The sequence below is a fragment of the Hyperoodon ampullatus genome (genome assembly GCF_949752795.1).
Source record: "Hyperoodon ampullatus genome assembly, chromosome: 3".
NCBI lineage: Eukaryota > Metazoa > Chordata > Mammalia > Artiodactyla > Ziphiidae > Hyperoodon > Hyperoodon ampullatus.
In genome coordinates, this window is record NC_136916.1 from 47,020,376 (window position 1) to 47,040,418 (window position 20,043).

Genomic DNA, 20,043 nt, shown 5'->3' on the forward strand with positions numbered 1-20,043 from the left:
AATCAATGAATTTGGTAAAGTAGCAGGATACAAAATTAATGCAGAGAAATCTCTGGCATTCCTACACACTAACAATGAAAAATCAGAAAGAGAAATTAAGGAAACAATCGATTTACCATTGCAATAAAAAGAATAAAATGCCTAGGAATAAACCTACCTAAGGAGGCAAAATACTTGTACTCAGAAAATTATAAAACACTGATGAAAGAAATCAAAGATGACATAAACAGATGGAAAAATATACCATGTTACTAGATTGGAAGAATCAATATTGTGAAAATGACTATACTACCCAAAGCAATGTACAGATTCAATGCAATCCCTATCAAACTACCAATGGCATTCTTCACAGAATTAGAACAAAAAATTTCACAATTTGTATGGAAACACAGAAGACCCCGAATAGCCAAAGCAATCTTGAGAAAGAAAAACGGAGCTGGAGGAATCAGGCTCCCTGACTTCAAACTATACTACAAAGTTACCGTAATCAAGACAGTATGGTATTGGCACAAAAACAGAAATATAGATCAATCATACAGGATAGTAAGCCTGGAGATAAACCCATGCACACATGGTCACCTAATTTATGACAAAGGAGGCAAGAACATACAATGGAGAAAAGACAGCCTCTTCAATAAGTGGTGCTGGGAAAACTGGACAGCTACATGTAAGAGAATGAAATTAGAACACTTCCTAACACCATACACAAAAACAAACTCAAAATGGATTAAAAACCTAAATGTAAGACCAGACACTATAAAACTCTTAGGGGAATACACTCTTTGACATAAACCACTGCAAGATGTTTTTTGACCCACCTCCTAGAGAAATGGCAATAAAAACAAAAATAAACAAATGGGACCTAATGAAACTTAAAAGCTTTCACACAGCAAAGGAAACCATAAGCAAGACGAAAAGACAACCCTCAGAATGGGTGAAGATATTTGCAAATGAAGCAACTAACAAAGGATTAATCTCCAAAATATATAAACAGCTCATGGAGCTCAATATCAAAAAAACAAACAATTCAATTAAAAAATGGGCAGAAGACCTCAATAGACATTTCACCAAAGAAGACATACAGATGGCCAAGAGGCACATGAAAACCTGCTCAACATCACTAATTATTAGAGAAATGCAAATCAAAACTACAATGAGGTATCACCTCACACTGGTCAGAATGGCCATCATCAAAAAATCTACAAACAATAAATGCTGGAGAGGGTGTGGAGAAAAGGGAACCCTTTTGCACTGTTGGTGGGAATGTAAATTGACACAGCCACTATGGAGAACAGTATGGAGATTCCATAAAAATCTAAAAATAGAACTACCATATGATCCAGCAATCCCACTACTGGGCATATACCCTGAGAAAACCGTAATTCAAAAGGACACATGTACCCCAATGTTCACTGCAGCACTATTTACAATAGCCAGGACATGGAAACAACCTAAATGTCCAATGATAGATGAATGGATAAAGAAGATGTGGTACATATATACAATGGAATATACTCAGTTATGAAAATGAACGAAATCGGGTCACTTGGAGAGATGTGGACGGACCTAGAGTCTGTCATACAGAGTGAAGTAAGCCAGAAAGAGAAAAAAAATATCGTATATTAACACATATATGTGGAATCTAGAAAAATGACACAGATGAACCTATTTGTAAGGCAGGAATAGAGACGTAGACGTAGAGAATGGACATGTGGACATGGGGGAGAAGGGGAGGGTGGGACAAATTCGAAGACTAGGTTTGACATAAATACACTACCAGGTTTAAAACAGAGAGCTAGTGGGAAGCTGCTGTATAGCACAAGGAGGTCAGCTCAGTGCTCTGTGACGACCTAGATGGGCAGTGGTGGGGTGTGGGAGGGAGTCCCAAGAGGGAGGGGATATAGGGATACATATAGCTGATTCACTTCATTGTACAGCAGAAACTAACACAACATTGTAAAGCAATTTTACTCCAATAAAAAATAAATAAGATAAAACTAGACAGTGAGTGTCTCAACTCCAGTTAAAAGCTATAATAAAATTAGATTGTCTTTTCAATATTTTCTTGGATTAAAAAAAATCATGTGTTCTCAATAATATAAAAGAGTCTCATGACTTCTGAACTTGAACAATTATTTTCAAAATAAATTTCACTGATTTCTAAAAATTTACCCTGGGTTTTAAAAATTAATTTCTTTTAAGTTTAAAGAGCCTAATCATGATATAGGTGATTTTTAATTACTTTGGATACATTTCAAGCACCACAGCAAACATTTCCTTCAATTTAGACCCGCCAATTTCCAGATGAATACACTGATCAGTAAGTGCTCCATTTCTGCATGTCAGTCAAAATTTTACCACGGCTTATGCACAAAATTAAAAACTCTTAGCAGTTTTGACACTGCTGAGGAAACATACTCTATTTGAAAGAATACTCAAGAATGACTTTTGCCTTATGTTTGAAGAAACTTTCCACAATATATAGAATACTAAATTTTCTTTCAGTCCTTTAAATCCAGTCTTCTAGTTTCTAATGTTGTTGCTCAAAATTCAGTCATACTTCTCACTGTTGCTCCTTTGAAGGCAGTAGTCGTTTTTGTGTGGCTACTTTTGTGATTTTTATGATTTTCTTTATTGTTAGATTTCTAAAGTTTGACTAGGATGAGCATAGATGTATTTTTAATTATTTACTGTGTCTTTGTGGCTTTATGCCTTTTATTATTTTTGGAAATTCTCAGCCTGTATCTCTTTGAATACTGCTTCTGCATCATCCACTTTCATTTCTACTACCAGAATTCAAATTATACATCTGGTAGAACAGCGGTCCCCAAGCTTTTTGGCACCAGGGACCAGTTGGTTTTGTGGAAGACAATTTTTCCACGGAGGGTGAGGGATGGGGGGAATGGTTGAGGCGGTAATGCGAGCGATGGGGAGCAGCAGGTGAAGCTTCACTCACTTGCCCGCCGCTCACCTCCCGCTGTGTGGCCTGGTTCCTAACAGGGAGTGGGCCGGTACTGGTCCACAGCCCGGGGGTTGGGGACCCCTGTGGTAGAACTTTCCAGCACAGCCCTTATCTCTTTTAAGTTCTCTTTTGTATTTTTCTACCCTTTTGTCTCTCTATGCTTATTCTGGATATTTTCCACTAAACTGCACGTTATCTCTTCATCTGTTTCTATCTAATAAAATCTAATTAAATTCTGGATTATTAAAGTAAAACATACACCAAAATACACAACTCTTAAGCATACAGTGTGTAGAATGATGTTGAACACCTTACTATATGCTTACTGGCCAAGCTCTGCTTCACTTGTTAACTCTCAGCCATACTTTTGCCATCTGCAGAAACTTCCAGGAGAAATGCAGCTACAAATGCCAGGCTCACCATTCTGGTTTCCTTCCTCTCCCATATCTTATTATTATACTTTCTCCAGACAGTCTGCTCTGAGAGGGAGCTTTTATCTGAATCACCTAGTCTTCAATTGCTAGAAAGGTCCTGTATTTAATTCTTTTATCAGTGAATTAGACAAAGACATATGAAACATTTATTTCATCTTCAGATAACATAAAAGTGTGATTGATAGCTAACAATAATTGGAGAATTAAGATCAAAAAAGATAGTTTGAGACTAGAGCAATACGAAGACATTAGCAGCAATTTTAAATCTTTTTTTTTTCTTCTAAGAATTAGTAATCCCTTAGAGAATGTGATAAAAGTTGTGGACACAGAAAAATACACATGGGTACATTTGCCAAACATACATATATAATTTAATGGGCTCAAAACCTCTGGAGCTCATCCATGAGTCATATAATATTCTATAGAAACCTTGCTCAGATAAAATGTAACAACTATCAAAGTAAATTCCTAATATATTCAACTACATAAGTACAGAATGGGCATTTAGTTTAGTCTGAGTTTTAATCAACAGTGTGATAGGCTGCCACTGAAAAGTAATTCGATCTTAGGCAACATTAGGAAACATATTCTAGAACAATGTGGTTAATAGTCTCACTATTAGGAGTACTAAACAGTACCCTAGGGACTTCCCTGGTGGTGCAGTGGATAAGACTCTGTGCTCCCAATGCAGGGGGCCCGGGTTCAATCCTTGGTCAGGGAACTAGATCCCACATGCATGCCACAACTAAGAAGCCCACATGCCACAATTAAGAAGACAACATGCTGCAACTAAGGAGCCAGTGCTCTGCAACTAAGGAGCCTTCCTGCCACAACTAAGATCCGGTGCAACCAAATAAATAAATAAATAATAAGTAAACCAAATAAATAAATAAATAAACCAAATAAATAAACAAACCAAATAAATATTTTTAATTAAATAAAATAAACAGTACCCTAGAGTATTACACATAATTGTGGGGGCAATATTTTGTTAAGGAATACTAAAAATCTACATTACATCTACAGAAGAGAACCAGGATGGTAAAGAAGTTGAAATCATGTTATCTGAGGAACAAACGAAGGAATAAGGGACATTTAACTTACAGAAGGAAATGTTTAGTGGATTCATAAATATGAAGGGATGTCCTAAAGAAAAACTCAATTTATTTCTTTTTCAATCAGATAGCAGAACTAAGATAAATGCCTGGATATTACAGGGAAATTAATTTTGAAACAATAGGGAAAAAAGGATTATTCAAAGATAGGGCTGAATGAAAAAGTTCCTATCGCGGTCACTAGACGTGCTAAACCACAGCTGACCAGCCACCTTCCAGAAATACTGTAGGAAATTTATGTAGGGGCATAAAATTAAATTAGGTATCACCTAAGATTTTTCTTATGAGTAGAATTCATGAGTCTTTTTTATAAGAGGTCATTTTAAAAATTATCTTTAGAGAAGAGGGAATTGATACTGATTTTCACCTTAAACATTAATACTGTATTTCTAGGAATATTACCTCTTTTCTCAGATGAACATATATATAGGATTTAAAGCAGTATTTCTAGTCAAACTATTAACTAAGTACAATGACATAAAGAAAGAAATCTCACTCTCAGATGCTAAGCATTACATAAAAGTTTAAAGATAAGTGAAGTAAGTCAGACAGAGAAGGACAAATATCATATGATATCACTTATATGCAGAATCTAAAAAAAATGATACAAATGAACTTATTTACAAAATAGAAACAGACTCACAGACTCAGAGAATTAGCTTATGATTACCAGGGGGGAATGGTAGAGGGGAGGTGTAGATTGGGAGTTTGGAATTGACATGTACACACTGCTATACTTAAAATAGATAACCAAGGACCTAATGCAAACAAAAAAAATTTTTTTAAGTGGCCAAAAAGACTAGATAAATGAAATTTTTGGAAGCCAAGATACCTGTTTTCTCTTACTTGTTGCCTCATCTTCTCATCCTTTAGACTTTCATGTTTAAGTTTTGCCAATTCCATAGCCAATTTTTCTTCTTGTTCAAGCTGGAGCTCCCTCAATCTTTTGTTTTCTTCTGCCTAAATAAAAAAATAAATAACTTTAGTCATTTGTCCCCCAGAATCAGATTTTTTTTCATTAAGGTTGAATTTGTTTTATAGCAAAAAACTACAACTACCTTTTGAGCAGTCAACTGTTTATGTTTTAAAATACAAAATATAATTTCAATAAATACTTTTTCTGAACACTTTATCTGGAAAATGTTCTGAACATTTTATCATGGAAAATTTCTGAACATTTTATCTGAATGTTTTTTTTTTCTGAACATTTTTTCATGGAAAATTTCAAACATCACCAAAAGTAAGAAGAATATTGAAACACTCCCTCAGGTAGCCATCACTCATCTTCAAAAATTATCAGTATTTTGCCAATCTTTTTTCTCTACTCTTCCACTCCACTCCCACTTTTTCCTATATATATATTTTTTTTTTGCTAGAGTATTTAAAAACAAATCCTAGATATATCATTACCATGTAAATAATTCAATATTGATCTCTACCTGACAAGAATTTCTTCTTATATAACCATACAAGTAATAAACTGAAATAAATTAACAATAAGTCCTTAGTAAGGTCTAATAACTTTTCCATATTCAGATTTCCCCAGCTGTCTTGAAGATCCTTTTTTTTTTTTTTTGGTTTGTTCAAATCAAAATCCAAACAAGGTCCATATATTGTATCTAGTTATGATGTCTCTTAAGTCTCTTTTATTTTTTAACAGTCTCCTCACAGACTACCCCCCGCCAGCACACTGATTTGTTGTGGAAATTAGGACATATGTCCCACAGAATGTCCCACATTCTGAATTCGACTGATTGCTTCACCAGGATATCTTGTTTCTCTTTTGTATTTCCTATAAAATGGTAGAAAGATCTAGAGACTTGATTAAATTCTGTATTTAGGAAAGAATATGAACATGAAAAGATGTTCAATATCATTAGACATCAGGAAATTCAAGTTAAAACTACAATGATATATCAGTACGTACCTACTGGAATGGCTAAAACAAAAAGTAGCAGCAAAAACAAATGCTGGTGAGAAACAGCATTATTCACTGGGTGGGAATGTAAAATGGTATAGCTACTCTGGAAAATAGTTTTTACAATACAACTCAACAGTTGTACTCTTAAGCATTTCTCCCAGAGAAATGAAAATTTATGTTTATTAAAAAACCTTGTACCCAAATGTTTACAGCAGATTTATTCAAAATACACAACTGAAAATACCCAGACATCCGTCAACAGGTGAATGGTCAAATAAACTGTGGTATATCCATACTGTGGAACACCACTCAGCAACAAAAAAGAATGAGTATTCATACAAACTACAATCTGGATGAATCTCCAGGAATTATGCTGAATGAAAAAAATCCAATCCCAAAAGGTTACGTACTGTTTGATCCTATTTATATAATGTTCTTGGAACATGTTCTATTTTAAAGCTGAAACATAATTCACACAGCATAAAATTCACATTTCACAATTCATGACTCAGCAGTTTTTTAGTACATTCACAGTGTTGTGCAACCAACACCACTACCTAGTTCCAGAACTTTTTTTTTTTTTAATAGACTATTATTTGGAGCAGTATTGGGTTCACAGCAAAACTGACAAGAACAGAGTTCCCAATAAACACTCTGCCCACACACATGCACAGCCCCCTCACTATCAACATCCCACACCAGAGGGGACATTTGTTACAATCAATAAACCTACACTGACACATCATTAACACCCAAAGTCCATAGTTTACCTTACTGTTCATTCTTGGTGTTACATATTCTATGGGTTTAAACAACTGTATGATGACATATATACCTACCATTACAATATCATACAGAGTAGTTTCACTGCCCTAAAAATCCTCTTTGTTCTGCTTATTCATCCCACCCTCTCCAAAACCCCTGGAAACCACTGATCTTTTCACTATCCCCATTGTTTTGCCTTTTCCAGAATGTCATATAGTTGAAATCATACATTATGTAGCCTTTTCAGATTGGCTTCTTTCACTTTCATGTCTTTTCATGGCTTGATAGCTCATTTGTTTTAGCAATGAATAATATTCTATTTTCTGGATTATTTATCCATTCACCTACTGAAGGACATCTTAGTTGCTTACAAGTTTTGGCAATTATGAATAAAGCTGCCATAAACATCCAAGTGCAATTTTGTGTGTGGATGTAAGTTTTCAACATTACAGAACATTTTTATCGCCCGAAAAAGAAACCCCATACCTGTTAGCAGTCACTCACCATTCCACTTACCCCTCAACCACTAATCTACTTCCTATATGTGTGAATTTGCCGATTCTAGATATTTCATGTAAAAGAAATCATACAATATGTGGCCTTTCTGTGTTTGGCTTCTTTCATTTAGCATAATGCTTTCAACATTCACCTATGTCGCAGTACATATCAGTAATGCATACCTTTTTATGGCTGCATAATATAAAATTGTATAGATATAACATATTTTGCTTATCCATTCACAAGCTGATGGGCATCTGGGTTGTTTCCACTTATCTGGCTATCATGATTAATGCTGCTATGAACATTTGTGTAAAAGTTTTTGTGTGGACATAGATTTTCAATTATCTTGGTCATATGCTTAGGAGTGTAACTGCTGTGTAATATAGTAACTATGCTTAACTTTTTGAGGAACTACCAAACAATTCTGCACAGCCACTACACCATTTTACATTTCCAGCAGCAATGTACAAGGGTTCCAACACTTATTTTCCTTTTTTTTTCCTCCAATTGCAGCAGTCCTCGTGGGTCTGAAGTGGTATCTCACTGTGGTTTTGATTTGCATCTCCCTAATGACTAATGAGGTTGAGCATCATTTTTTCTGCTTATTGCTCACTTGTATATCTACTTTGGAGAAATGGCTATTGAAATCCTTTGCTCATTAAATTTTTTTTTCTTTTTACTGATGAGTTGTACATGTAATGTTCTTTACGTGACAAAATTATAGAAATGGAGAACATATTAGTGATTACTACAGTTAGGGATGAGGTAGGGATGGACAAGAAAGAGAAGGGTATGCTTACAAAAGGACAAAACGTGGGATCCTTGTGATCATGGAACTCCTCTGGATCTTGGCTATGGTATTACATATACAAAGCTACACATGTTATAAACTGTATAGAACTAAACACAAACACACACACACAAGTAAAACTGGGGAAATCTGAACAAGACTGGTGGATTGCATCCTTGTTGATATCTTGTTTGTGATATTGTACTATACTTTTGTAAGATGTACCATTGGGAGAAATTGGGTACAGGATATATAGGAACTTTATGTACTTTTCTTACAACTTCATATGAATCTATAATTATCTCAATAAAAATTTCAATGAACAAAAAGCAACAGAAAGTACTGGTGTGGACACAAAGCCATTGGAATTCTTATACATTACTTGAGGAAATGCAAAGTAGTGCAGTAACGCTGGAAAATGATTTGGTAATTTCTTATAAAATGAAACTTACACATACCATATGACCCAACCATCCTACTATCAGATATCTATCCAAGAGAAATGAACATTTATGTTCATACAAAAGTTTGTATTCAGTTTTATTCACATTTGCCCAAAACTGGAAACAACTCAAATTTACTTCATACTGTGAATGGATAAACAAACTGTGCTACATCCATATAATAGAACACTACTATACTATTCAGCAATTAAAATGAATGATTCATGCAACAACACAAAATCTTAAATTTGTTCTGCTAAGTGAAAGAAGTCAGACCCAAAAAGTGACATATTACATAATTCCATTTATATGATACTATGGAAAAGATAAACCTATTGGACAAAAAAGAAATCAATGGTTTCCAGGGATTGGGGGGTGGTATGAGTGGTTGATAAAGGGGAAGCATGAGGGGACTTTTGGTGTGATGGATTGCTTTGTATGACATTGTGATGGTGCAAACAGTAATCTATGCATTTGCCAAAATCCACAGAACTGTACATAACAAAGAATGAATTTTATAATATGCAAATTTAAAATGAAATCAACTAGTACATCCATACTATGTACTACTACTTAATAATAAAAAGGAATCAACTGTTGACACATCCAACAACATGGATGAATCTCAAGAGCACATTATGTGGAGTGAAAAAAGCCTATTCTAAAGGTTACAGACAAAAAAAATCGTTCTGAAGAACTTAGGGGCAGGACAGGAATAAAGACACAGACGTAGAGAATGGACTTGAGGACACAGGGAGGGGGAAGGGTAAGCTGGGACAAAGTGAGAGAGTGGCATGGACACATATACACTACCAAATGTAAAATAGATAGCTAGTGGGAAGCAGCCGCATAGCACAGGGAGATCAGCTCAGTGCTTTGTGACCATTTAGAGGGGTGGGATAGGGACGGTGGGAGGGAGACGCAAGAGGGAGGAGATATGGGGATATATGTGTATGTATAGCTGATTCACTTTGTTATAAAGCAGAAACTAACACCTTGGTAAAGCAATTGTAAAGCAATTATACTCCAATAAAGATGTTTAAAAAATAAATAAATAAAGGTTATAGATGTATGATTCCACATATGTATGGAATCACATGCAGGACTGTTTATATAACATCTTTTTTAATTTTTTTTTTTTTTTTTTTTTTGCGGTACGCGGGCCTCTCTCACTGTTGTGGCCTCTCCCTTTGCGGAGCACAGGCTCCGGACGCGCAGGCCCAGCGGCCACGGCTCACGGGCCTAGCCGCTCCGCAGCATGTGGGATCCTCCAGAACCGGGGCACGAACCCGTGTCTCCTGCATCGGCAGGCGGACTCTCAACCACTGCGCCACCAGGGAAGCCCCAACATCTTTTTTTAAAAATAAGGTTCTTGAAATAGCAAAATTATAGAGATGGAGAACAAATTAGTGATTGCCAGTCATTGTGGGGTTTGAAGGAAGTGTGTGACAATAATGGGGAAGGTAGCATGAATGAGGTCTTGGTGGTGATGGAATAGTTCTGTATCCTGAATGAGGTGGTGGCTGCATAAATCTACACATGTAATAAAATGACATAGAAATATATACGCATAACATAGCAATGTCATTTTACAGGGTTGATATCATATTACAGTTGTGTAAGATGTAACCATTGGGGGAAACTGCCCAAGGGCACAGTGGACCTCTCTGCACTATCTTTGCACCTTCCCAAGGATATGTAATTATTTCAACATTAAAAAAAAGAAATCAATCAGATTGATTGAGGACAATCAGTCAGATTGGGGAGGACAATGGAATGCAGACTATAACAAATTAACTGTATTAAAAATCAATCACAAAAAAACCAACCAAGCAAAAATCAATCAAATAACCACAATGGAGGAGATAGGTAGGAGTGGACATAAGTAACTTTGGAATGACTAGATTTTGCAAGGCTAAAGACACAAAGAACTGCACCCAAGTCTGTATTGTAGTAAGTAAATTTGTTGTTCACAAGGGTGCAGGTTAGCAATTCTGAAACTATTTGTATTCTAGGGTTGAAAGAATAAATAAATATATTGTAGATAATGAGAGCCAGCTTTCTTTTTGTTGGGAGAATGCAATTACAAATAAGGAAAGGGGAAAGACTAAAATGACCCCTATGGTGGCAGACTGGAGTTAGCAGTACCAACTCAGGCTCATGAGTTTTTTTTATTAATAAATACATGCAGATAGACAGACACACAAATGTAAACACAGATGTGTGTGTGTGGTTATTTTCTAGTTTGTTTTCTAGTTCTTTCCACCTAGAGGGAGTAGAGCAGTAAAACCCCAGTAATAATGAACACGTCCATCATTCAGACCTTGGTTTCTAAATACCATTTTCCAATAAAAGGGACCAAGTCTTCTTAGAGAACTGGTTGATTCCAAGGCAAGGAAAGAATAAGCTGAGCCTGGAACATCTTGTGGTGCCAGAAAGCAAGTAAACTGCATGTGTAGAGAGGGTCACGTGGCAGGGAATGTCAGCAACCTCTGGGAGATGAAAACTTCAGGCTTACAACTACAAGAACATGAACGCTGCTGACAACTTAAATGGGCTGAGAAGAGGCCCCAAGATCTAGATGAGAATGCATCCCATGGGAATGCATCCCACCTTGATTTCAGCCTTGTGAGACCAAGCAGAAAATCCACCTACACCATGCCTGGACTTCTGACCTACAGAAATTGTGAGGTAATAAATGGATATTGTTTTAAGCCACTAAGTTTGTGGAAGTTTGTTACACAGCAACAGAAAACTAATATAACAAATGAACTATAGTCTTCAAAATTGTCAAGGTCATGAAAGACAGAAAAAAAGGGAGGAACTCACAGAATGGAGGAGACTAAGGACACCTGACAACTAAATGCAATTTGTGATACTGGAACAACAACAACAAAAAGGTGTTAGTGGAAAAACTGATGAAATCTGAATAAATCTCACAGTTTAGTTAATAGTATGGTGGCAAGGCTAATTTCTTCATTTTGATAATTATTCTATGATTATGTTAGACGGTAACATAAAGGGAAGTCAGGTCAAGGGTATTATTTTTGCAACTATTCTGTAAAACTAAACTTATCTCAAAAAGTTAAAAATATGCATATGTCCAAGTTCTATCTGCTGAAAAGACCTAGAACCAATATAATAAGCATATCTAACACACAAGAGTAATAAGCATATCTAAACCCAAAATTGTCTCTAAATATTATTTCCACTAAATGATAATAGAACTCCTTGGTACAATGCCCAATTCCAGGTACGAAGCAAGAAATTTACAAAACGAACCTTGTATTAGGGTTTTCCAGAGAAACAGAAACAATATAATACGGAATCGGCTCAAGCAATTATGGAAGCAGGCAAGTCCCCAGATCTGCAGGGTGAGTTGGAAAGCTGGAGACAGAAGCCAGCCAATAGTTTAGTTCCAGTCTAAGGTCAAAGGCCTGAGAGCCACTGGTGTAGTTCCTGTCTAAAGGCTGGCAGGCTTGAGACTCAGTAAGAGCTGTTTCAGTTCAAAATCTGCTTTACTCGGGCTTCCCTGGTGGCGCAGTGGTTGAGAGTCCACCTGCCGATGCAGAGGACATGGGTTCGTGCCCCAGTCCGAGAGGGTCCGCATGCCGCTGAGCGGCTGGGCCCGTGAGCCGTGGCCGCTGAGCCTGCATGTCTGGAGCCAGTGCTCCGCAACGGGAGAGGCCACAACAGTGAGAGGCCCACGTAGAGAAAAAAAAAAAAAAAAAAAAAAAAATCTGCTTTACTCAGTCTATTAATTCAAATGCTAATCTCATCCAAAAACACCCAAAATAATGGCTGACCAAATATCTGGGCACCCCATGGCCCAGTCAAGCTGGCATGTAAAATTAACCATCCCTAGCCTGTAACACTGTATTCTGACAAAAAGCAAGGAAGCTACCACAAATAAAGGGAGTCTTGTCAAAAGGACACAGAAGCAATAAAAGGGCATCCATTGGCCAAATGTAGGACAATCTGAGCATGAAAAAGAATAATAAATACAATTAATTCAAGTATATAAAGGCCCATGACTCCAAAAAAAAAAATTTTTTTAAGGGAAAAAGCCCAAAGCTCAAGAAAACAAAATTTTAAAAAGCAACATAGGCATACACCAATGGAAGTGACTAGGGCACCAATTCTTACTCTGAAAATTATTTATCTCCCTTTCCAGTAAAAACTATATCTCAGGATACCAAATTACGCTAATTGATGAGGGAAAGTTCTTTACAGAGGAATTGCAGCTAAATAAATGTGAAAGGAACACCAAAATTAGAAAATCAGTGTTTTGCAACCCCTAATAATGAAAAAGATTCATTGGTGAAACCAAATATTAAAGTTTGATGGGGGGCTTCCCTGGAGGCGCAGTGGTTGAGAGTCCGCCTGCCGATGCAGGGGACATGGGTTCGTGCCCCGGCCCGGCAAGATCCCACATGCCGCGGAGCGGCTGGGCCCGTGAGCCATGGCTGCTGAGCCTGCGCATCCGGAGCCTGTGCTCCGCAACGGGAGAGGCCGCAGCAGTGAGCAGCCCACATACCACAAAAAAAAAAAGTTTGATAGGGATCTTTACAATGGAGGAACCAGGCTATCTCATTAAACCCACTAATCAACATTAGCATCAACATCAGCACCAGTATGTCTGCTGGTGGGATAAAATATCAAGGATAGCATTGCCATGGAGTCACAGCCAAAAGAGTTGTACCTAAATCTAATCATGCCCTTAGGGCTAACTTTCATTTAGAGGAAATAGAAGAGATAGGGGAACAAAGTAAAGGAACCACTGAGGAAGCAAAGAGATAAATTCAGAAAGTGGGATATCCTATTAAACAACTGTCCTAGCTTCTTTAACAAGTTAAAAACATGAAGTTAAAAAAAAAAGCACAGGGAAGGGTTGTTTTAGATTAAAAGGGACCTGACATAACCAAATACACTGGATAAACCTTGTTTGGATCTGATTAAACCAAACCAACTGTAAAAGCAGTCTTCTGACACAATCACAGAAATTTGATTATGGAATGGTATTAAATGATACCTTGAATTTATTTATTGATAATTCTACCAGGTAAGATAATGGCATTATGCTGCTGCTATATAAAAATAAATCCATATTTTGTAAGATGTATACTGAAGTATACAAGAGAGAGTTGACATGATATCTGGGATTTTCTTTAAAATTAAAGAAAAAATAAGAATAAAAAGAATAGGCAAAAAAGTCTAATCCCCAAGGATCTTCTTGCTCAGGGTTAAAAAGTCATGTCTAAGCTTCTGGAATTTGAAACTCAGAAGGATGAATACCACTTTTAAAACTTGGTTTTGCCATTCCCCACAATACCTTACAAAATGTTGAACATATAGCAGACACTCAAAAAATACTGAAATATCAGAACATCTTTTTCACATTTATGAGAACTCATTTCTTTTCTTGTTGGTTTCCCTTTTTCTACCTCCCTCATCCCTTAAAATATGCACTGAAAAACTGTCTCCACACTTTAGTAGTTGCATACCTACATATTATACCTGAATTTTTCAAGGCAGTATTTCAAAAATCAAAAATACAAGTAAATTCATAGCTAATAAATAAGTGTTCGTTTTCTACCACTTAATGTACATGTTTAATCTCAATAAATTCAAAAAAGGTATTCTTAAATTTTTGTCTTTAGAATTTTAGGGAAAGGAACAGAATTATACTTATGTGAACAAAACTGTGGAAGTTAGTAATTATGGATTTCATATTTATGAAGAAAAAAACCTGAGTGCTTACTCTTCGAGGCACTGCTCTAAGGGCTTTGCCTGTATTAACTGATTAATTACTAAAACAATCCTATGAAGTAGGTACTATTATTCTTCTCACTTTCTAGATGGGACAGAGAAAGTAAAAGCAAACTACCCAAGTTTCCACAGCTAACATATAGGAGTACTAGGACTCAAAGACACACAGTCCAGCTCCAAAACCCCAGCTCTTTACCACTACACTGGGCTGACTCACTGGGAGACATCCTTTGCCTGATACTTAGTCTCTCTACTCAATTCCAGTTGGCTTTCATTGTTTCCAAAGAGAAAATGAAGGAAAAAAATGATATAAAAATGAATAGTAAAACTTACCTTTTGAATGGCCTCTTCCATATCCAACTCAAATTGTTCATTCTGTAATAATCTGAGGAACCTTTTGCACTCAGCCCGGTCATCATTCTCATTCTGCACCATTTGGTACTTGATTTGATTCTTTGATTCTTGTAGCCTTTGTAGTGCCCCGACATGCAATTTTTTGCAATAGTTTACATCTACTAATTTCTGATGCCATTCACTAGAGCTCAGAGTTCTCCTTTTGGAAGCCTAAAATGGGGGTGGGGGGGAAAGAATACTTTGGTGATCCAGGATCTAATTTTTTAAAATATACTGATGTAGCCCCAGAAACAAATGAAATGAAGATAGCTAACAGTAAAAAACGAAAGGCTTTTGGCTTCCTTCCTAAATTCAAAGAAATATATCATAATAAAAAAGCAAATGTGGTAGGTAAATACATGATATATCAATGAAGCAGGTACTATTAGTGTTCCCCATCTTATATATAAGGCATGAAAAGTTACGGCAACTTGACCCAAGTTTCCTCAGCTAATAAACAGCCATACTAGAATTCAAAGATGGGCAGCAGAGCTCTATAGACCCAGCTCTTTACCACTACGGAGGGAATTCCTCCTCATTCCACCCTCTACCCCTTCCCCTTTGGCTGTAAAGTGAGGTTCAAAAGCTGGTCATGTCAACCTGGAAGAAATGGACAACTTCTTAGAAAAGCACAACCTTCCGAGACTGAACCAAGAAGAAATAGAATATATAAACAGACCAATCACAAGCACTGAAATTGAAACTGTGATTTAAAATCTTCCAACAAACAAAAGCCCAGGACCAGATGGCATCACAGGTGAATTCTACTAAACATTTAGAGAAGAGCCAACACCTGTCCTACTCAAACTCTTCCAAAATACTGCAGAGGGAGGAACACTCCCAAACTCATTCTAGGAGGCCACCATCACCCTGATACCAAAACCAGACAAGGATGTCACAAAGAAAGAAAACTACAGGCCAATAACACTGATGAACATAGATGCAAAAATCCTCAACAGAATCACTTTAAAAGGATCATACACCATGATCAAGTGGGGTTTATCCCAGGAATGCAAGAATTCTTCAATATATGCAAATCAATCAATGTGATACACCATATTAACAAATTGAAGGAGAAAAACCATATGATCATTTCAATAGATGCAGAGAAAGCTTTCGACAAAATTCACACCCATTTATGATAAAAACCCTCCAGAAAGTAGGCATAGAGGGAACTTACCTCAACATAATAAAGGCCATATATGACAAACCCAGAGCCAACATCATCCCCGATGGTGAAAAACTGAAAACATTTCCACTAAGATCAGGAACAAGACAAGGTTGCCCACTCTCACTGCTATTATTCAACATAGTTTTGGAAGTTTTAGCCACACCAATCAGAGAAGAAAAAGAAATAAAAGGAATACAAATCAGAAAAGAAGTAAAACTGTCACTGTTTGCAGATGACATGATACTATACATAGAGAATCCTAAAGATGCTACCAGAAAACTACTAGAGCTAATCAATGAATTCGGTAAAGGAGCAGGATACAAAATTAATGCACAGAAATCCCTTGCATTCCTATACACTAATGATGAAAAATCTGAAAGAGAAATTAAGGAAACACTCCCATTTACCATTGCAACAAAAAGAATAAAATACCTAGGAATAAACCTACCTAAGGAGACAAAAGACCTGTATTCAGCAAACTGTAAGACACCGATGAAAGAAATTAAAGATAATACAAACAGATGGAGAGATATACCATATTCTTGGATTGGAAGAATCAATAATGTGAAAATGACTATATTATCCAAAGCAATCTACAGATTCAATGCAATCCCTATCAAACTACCAATTGCATTTTTTACAGAACTAGAACAAAAAATCTTAAAATTTGTTTGGAGACACAGAAGACCCCGAATAGCCAAAGCAATCTTGAGAAAGAAAAACGGAGCTGGAGGAATCAGACTCCCTGACTTCAGACTATACCACGAAGCTACAGTAATCAAGACAATATGATACTGGCAGAAAAACAGAAATATAGATCAATGGAACAGGATGGAAAGCCCAGAGACAAACCCACGCACCTTTGGTCAATTAATCTATGACAAAGGAGGCAAGGATATACAATGGAGAAAAGACAGTCTTCAATAAGTGGTGCTGCAAAAACTAGACAGCTACATGTAAAAGGATGAAATTAGAACACTCCCTAACACCATACACAAAAATAAACTCAAAATGGATTAAACACCTAAATGTAAGACCGGACACTATAAAACTCTTAGAGGAAAACATAGGACGAACACTCTTTGACATAAATCACAGCAAGATCTTTTTTGACTCACCTCCTAGAGTAATGGAAATAAAAACAAAAATAAACAAATGGGACCTAATGAAACTTAAAAGCTTTTGCAAAGGAAAGGAAAGTACAAACAAGACGAAAAGACAACCCTCAGAATGGGAGAAAATGTCGGCAAACGAATCAACGGACAAAGGATTAATCTCCAAAATATATAAACAGCTCATGCAGCTCAATATTAAAAAAACAAACAACCCAAACTAAAAACAGGCAGAAGACCTAAATAGACATTTCTCCAAAGAAGATATACAGATTGCCAACAAACACATGAAAGGATGCTCAACATCACTAATCATTAGGGAAATGCACATCAAAACCATAATCAGGTATCACCTCACACCAGTCAGAATGGCCATCATCAAAAAATCTACAAACAATAGATGCTGGAGAGGGTGTGGAGAAAAGGGAACCCGCTTGCACTGTTGGTGGGAATGTAAATTGATACAGCCACTATGGAGAACAGTGTGGAGGTTCCTTAAAAAACTAAAAATAGAACTACTATACGACCCAGCAATCCCACTACTGGGCATATACCCTGAGAAAACCATAATTCAAAAAGAGTTCATGTACCACAATGTTCATAGCAGCACTATTTACAATAGCCAGGACATGGAAGCAACCTAAGTGTCCATCGACAGATGAATCAATAAAGAAGATGTGGCACATATATACAATTGAATATTACTCTGCCATTAAAAGAAATGAAATTAAGTTATTTGTAGTGAGGTGGTTGAACCTAGAGTCTGTCATACAGAGTGAAGTAAGTCAGAAAGAGAAAAACATATACCGTATGCTAACACATATATATGGAATCTTAAAAAAAAAATGGTTCTGAAGAACCTAGGGGCAGGACAGGAATAAAGGTGCAGACGTAGAGAATGGACTTGAGGATACGGGGAGGGGGAAGGGTAAGCTGGGACGAAGTGAGAGAGTGGCATGGACTTATATACACTACCAAATGTAAAATAGATATCTAGTGGGAAGCAGCTGCATAGCACAGGGAGATCAACTCGGTGCTTTGTGACCACCTGGAGGGGTGGGATAGGGAGGGTGGGAGAGAGATGCAAGAGGGAGGGGATATGGGGATATATGTATACATATAGCTGATTCACTTTGTTATACAGCAGAAACTAACACAACACTGTAAAGCAATTATACTCCAATAAAGATGTTAAAAAAAGGTCACGTTTTTCTAATGTAGATTTAATAGGTCAACCCGCTGCTATTTATTCATTCGCTCTCTCCTGGACGTTCATTTCCACTCATATGTTCAGCGGTTCTTAAACATTTCCCAAATTTCCAGATGTGTGGGAAGCAAGATTTTTACCGGGCGGATTTAATATACTGTGGAGAAATGCGAAAAAAAGGCTTGAAGCCACCAGGAGCGTCCCTTAAATAATAGCACCTGAGGTCTCTGAAAGCAAATACGAGTTTCCCACTTTATTCTCAGATTGGGCACTTCAAATCCTTTTTTAGAAGCAGTTTGGCTCTAAACTAGAATTAAATCAATAGACAACCAAGTAGTCCCTTAAATAATAGCACCTGAGGTCTCTGAAAGCAAATACGAGTTTCCCACTTTGTTCTCAGATTGGGCACTTCTAATCCTTTTTTAGAAGCAGTTTGGCTCTGAACTAGAATTAAATCAATAGACCACCAACTAGTTTTAAGACCCCCGACAGGCTCACCATCTCGGCCGACGAAACTCCCCCTCTTCCGCTCTGGCGGCCACCAACTTAGGCGGTATACCAAGACGCCGTTAGAGCTCTCCGGTTTTGATACGGTCTCCCGGCAACTGCCGCCGCAGCGCGCCAGCCACCCGCGAAGGCCGCCGCCTCCCATTGGGCGCAGCCCTATCCAATGAGCGCTGAGCTTCTTGGGAGGCTTGGCAGGGCGGCTACTTCCGTAAGTTTTTTGTTTTTGTATTTCCATAAATTTTAAGGAGACGGGGGTGGGGGGCGCGGGGGGGAGTCCAAATGTGTCCTGAGGCAAGCCCTTTGCAGTCTGTTAGGAGCCAAGATTTCCCTCAAGCCATTATCTGTCGGTTTGGTGGAGTTGGGAGCCAAGTTGAGGTGTGGAAACTGTTTACAGAGAAATACGGCAAACTCCTGTCTAAGACATGAGGCCAAAGTCACTTTCCGTGCACAGAACTTACTGCAGCCTCAATGCAGGTTCTGCAGGGTTGATGACGGCATTCGTCCTCGGCAGTGGCACGCACGGTCACGGTCTCCCTAGCTGAGAAACTGTGCACTGTGGGGGACCCACAGAAGCTGTTGGTAAATTGGGGGAATAAAATATATGGGCCACATGGATCTTATTCTATGTAATACAAGGTCCAGGTACCAATGAGAGAGCAGACAGATGATGGCAGGATTTTGGTTAGGTTTATTTTATTGGCAAGTTACACACTGAAGTCCATTTTAAATGGAAGAACTTAAGAACAGGAATGGGTCAGAGAAATTAGTCAAATATATTGATTTTAGAGATGACATATTTAGAGAAATCTTGTCCAAACTGAAAAAAAAAATTTTTAAGGTAGCTAGCATGTGAACTTGGCTTAGTTTATGCTAATTTGAAGTCCATCTTGTGTAGCAATATGTCTGCTTAAAGATTAATTAAAAATAGGACTTACGGTTTCAGCTCCGAAATA

At 37.3% G+C, this 20,043-nt stretch overlaps 1 protein-coding gene across 4 annotated transcripts in view; it reads right to left on the minus strand.

The window, feature by feature from the left end:
• The window catches only part of MNS1 (meiosis specific nuclear structural 1), a 71,832-nt gene extending 52,663 nt beyond the window's left edge, over nucleotides 1–19,169 (minus strand). For 2 of the 4 annotated variants that reach the window (XM_079700041.1, XM_079700042.1), the window contains exons 1-3: nucleotides 19,082–19,169; nucleotides 15,034–15,264; nucleotides 5,344–5,471 (exon numbers count right to left, since the gene is read on the minus strand). In XM_079700041.1, coding sequence (XP_079556167.1) covers nucleotides 5,344–5,471; nucleotides 15,034–15,264; nucleotides 19,082–19,084 — 362 coding nt within the window. In that variant the 5' untranslated portion in view covers nucleotides 19,085–19,169. The remainder of the gene's footprint in view (nucleotides 1–5,343; nucleotides 5,472–15,033; nucleotides 15,265–19,081) is intronic. The other 2 variants (XM_079700044.1, XM_079700043.1) reach the window with 1 other exon arrangement.
• Nucleotides 19,170–20,043: the final 874 nt, after the last annotated feature.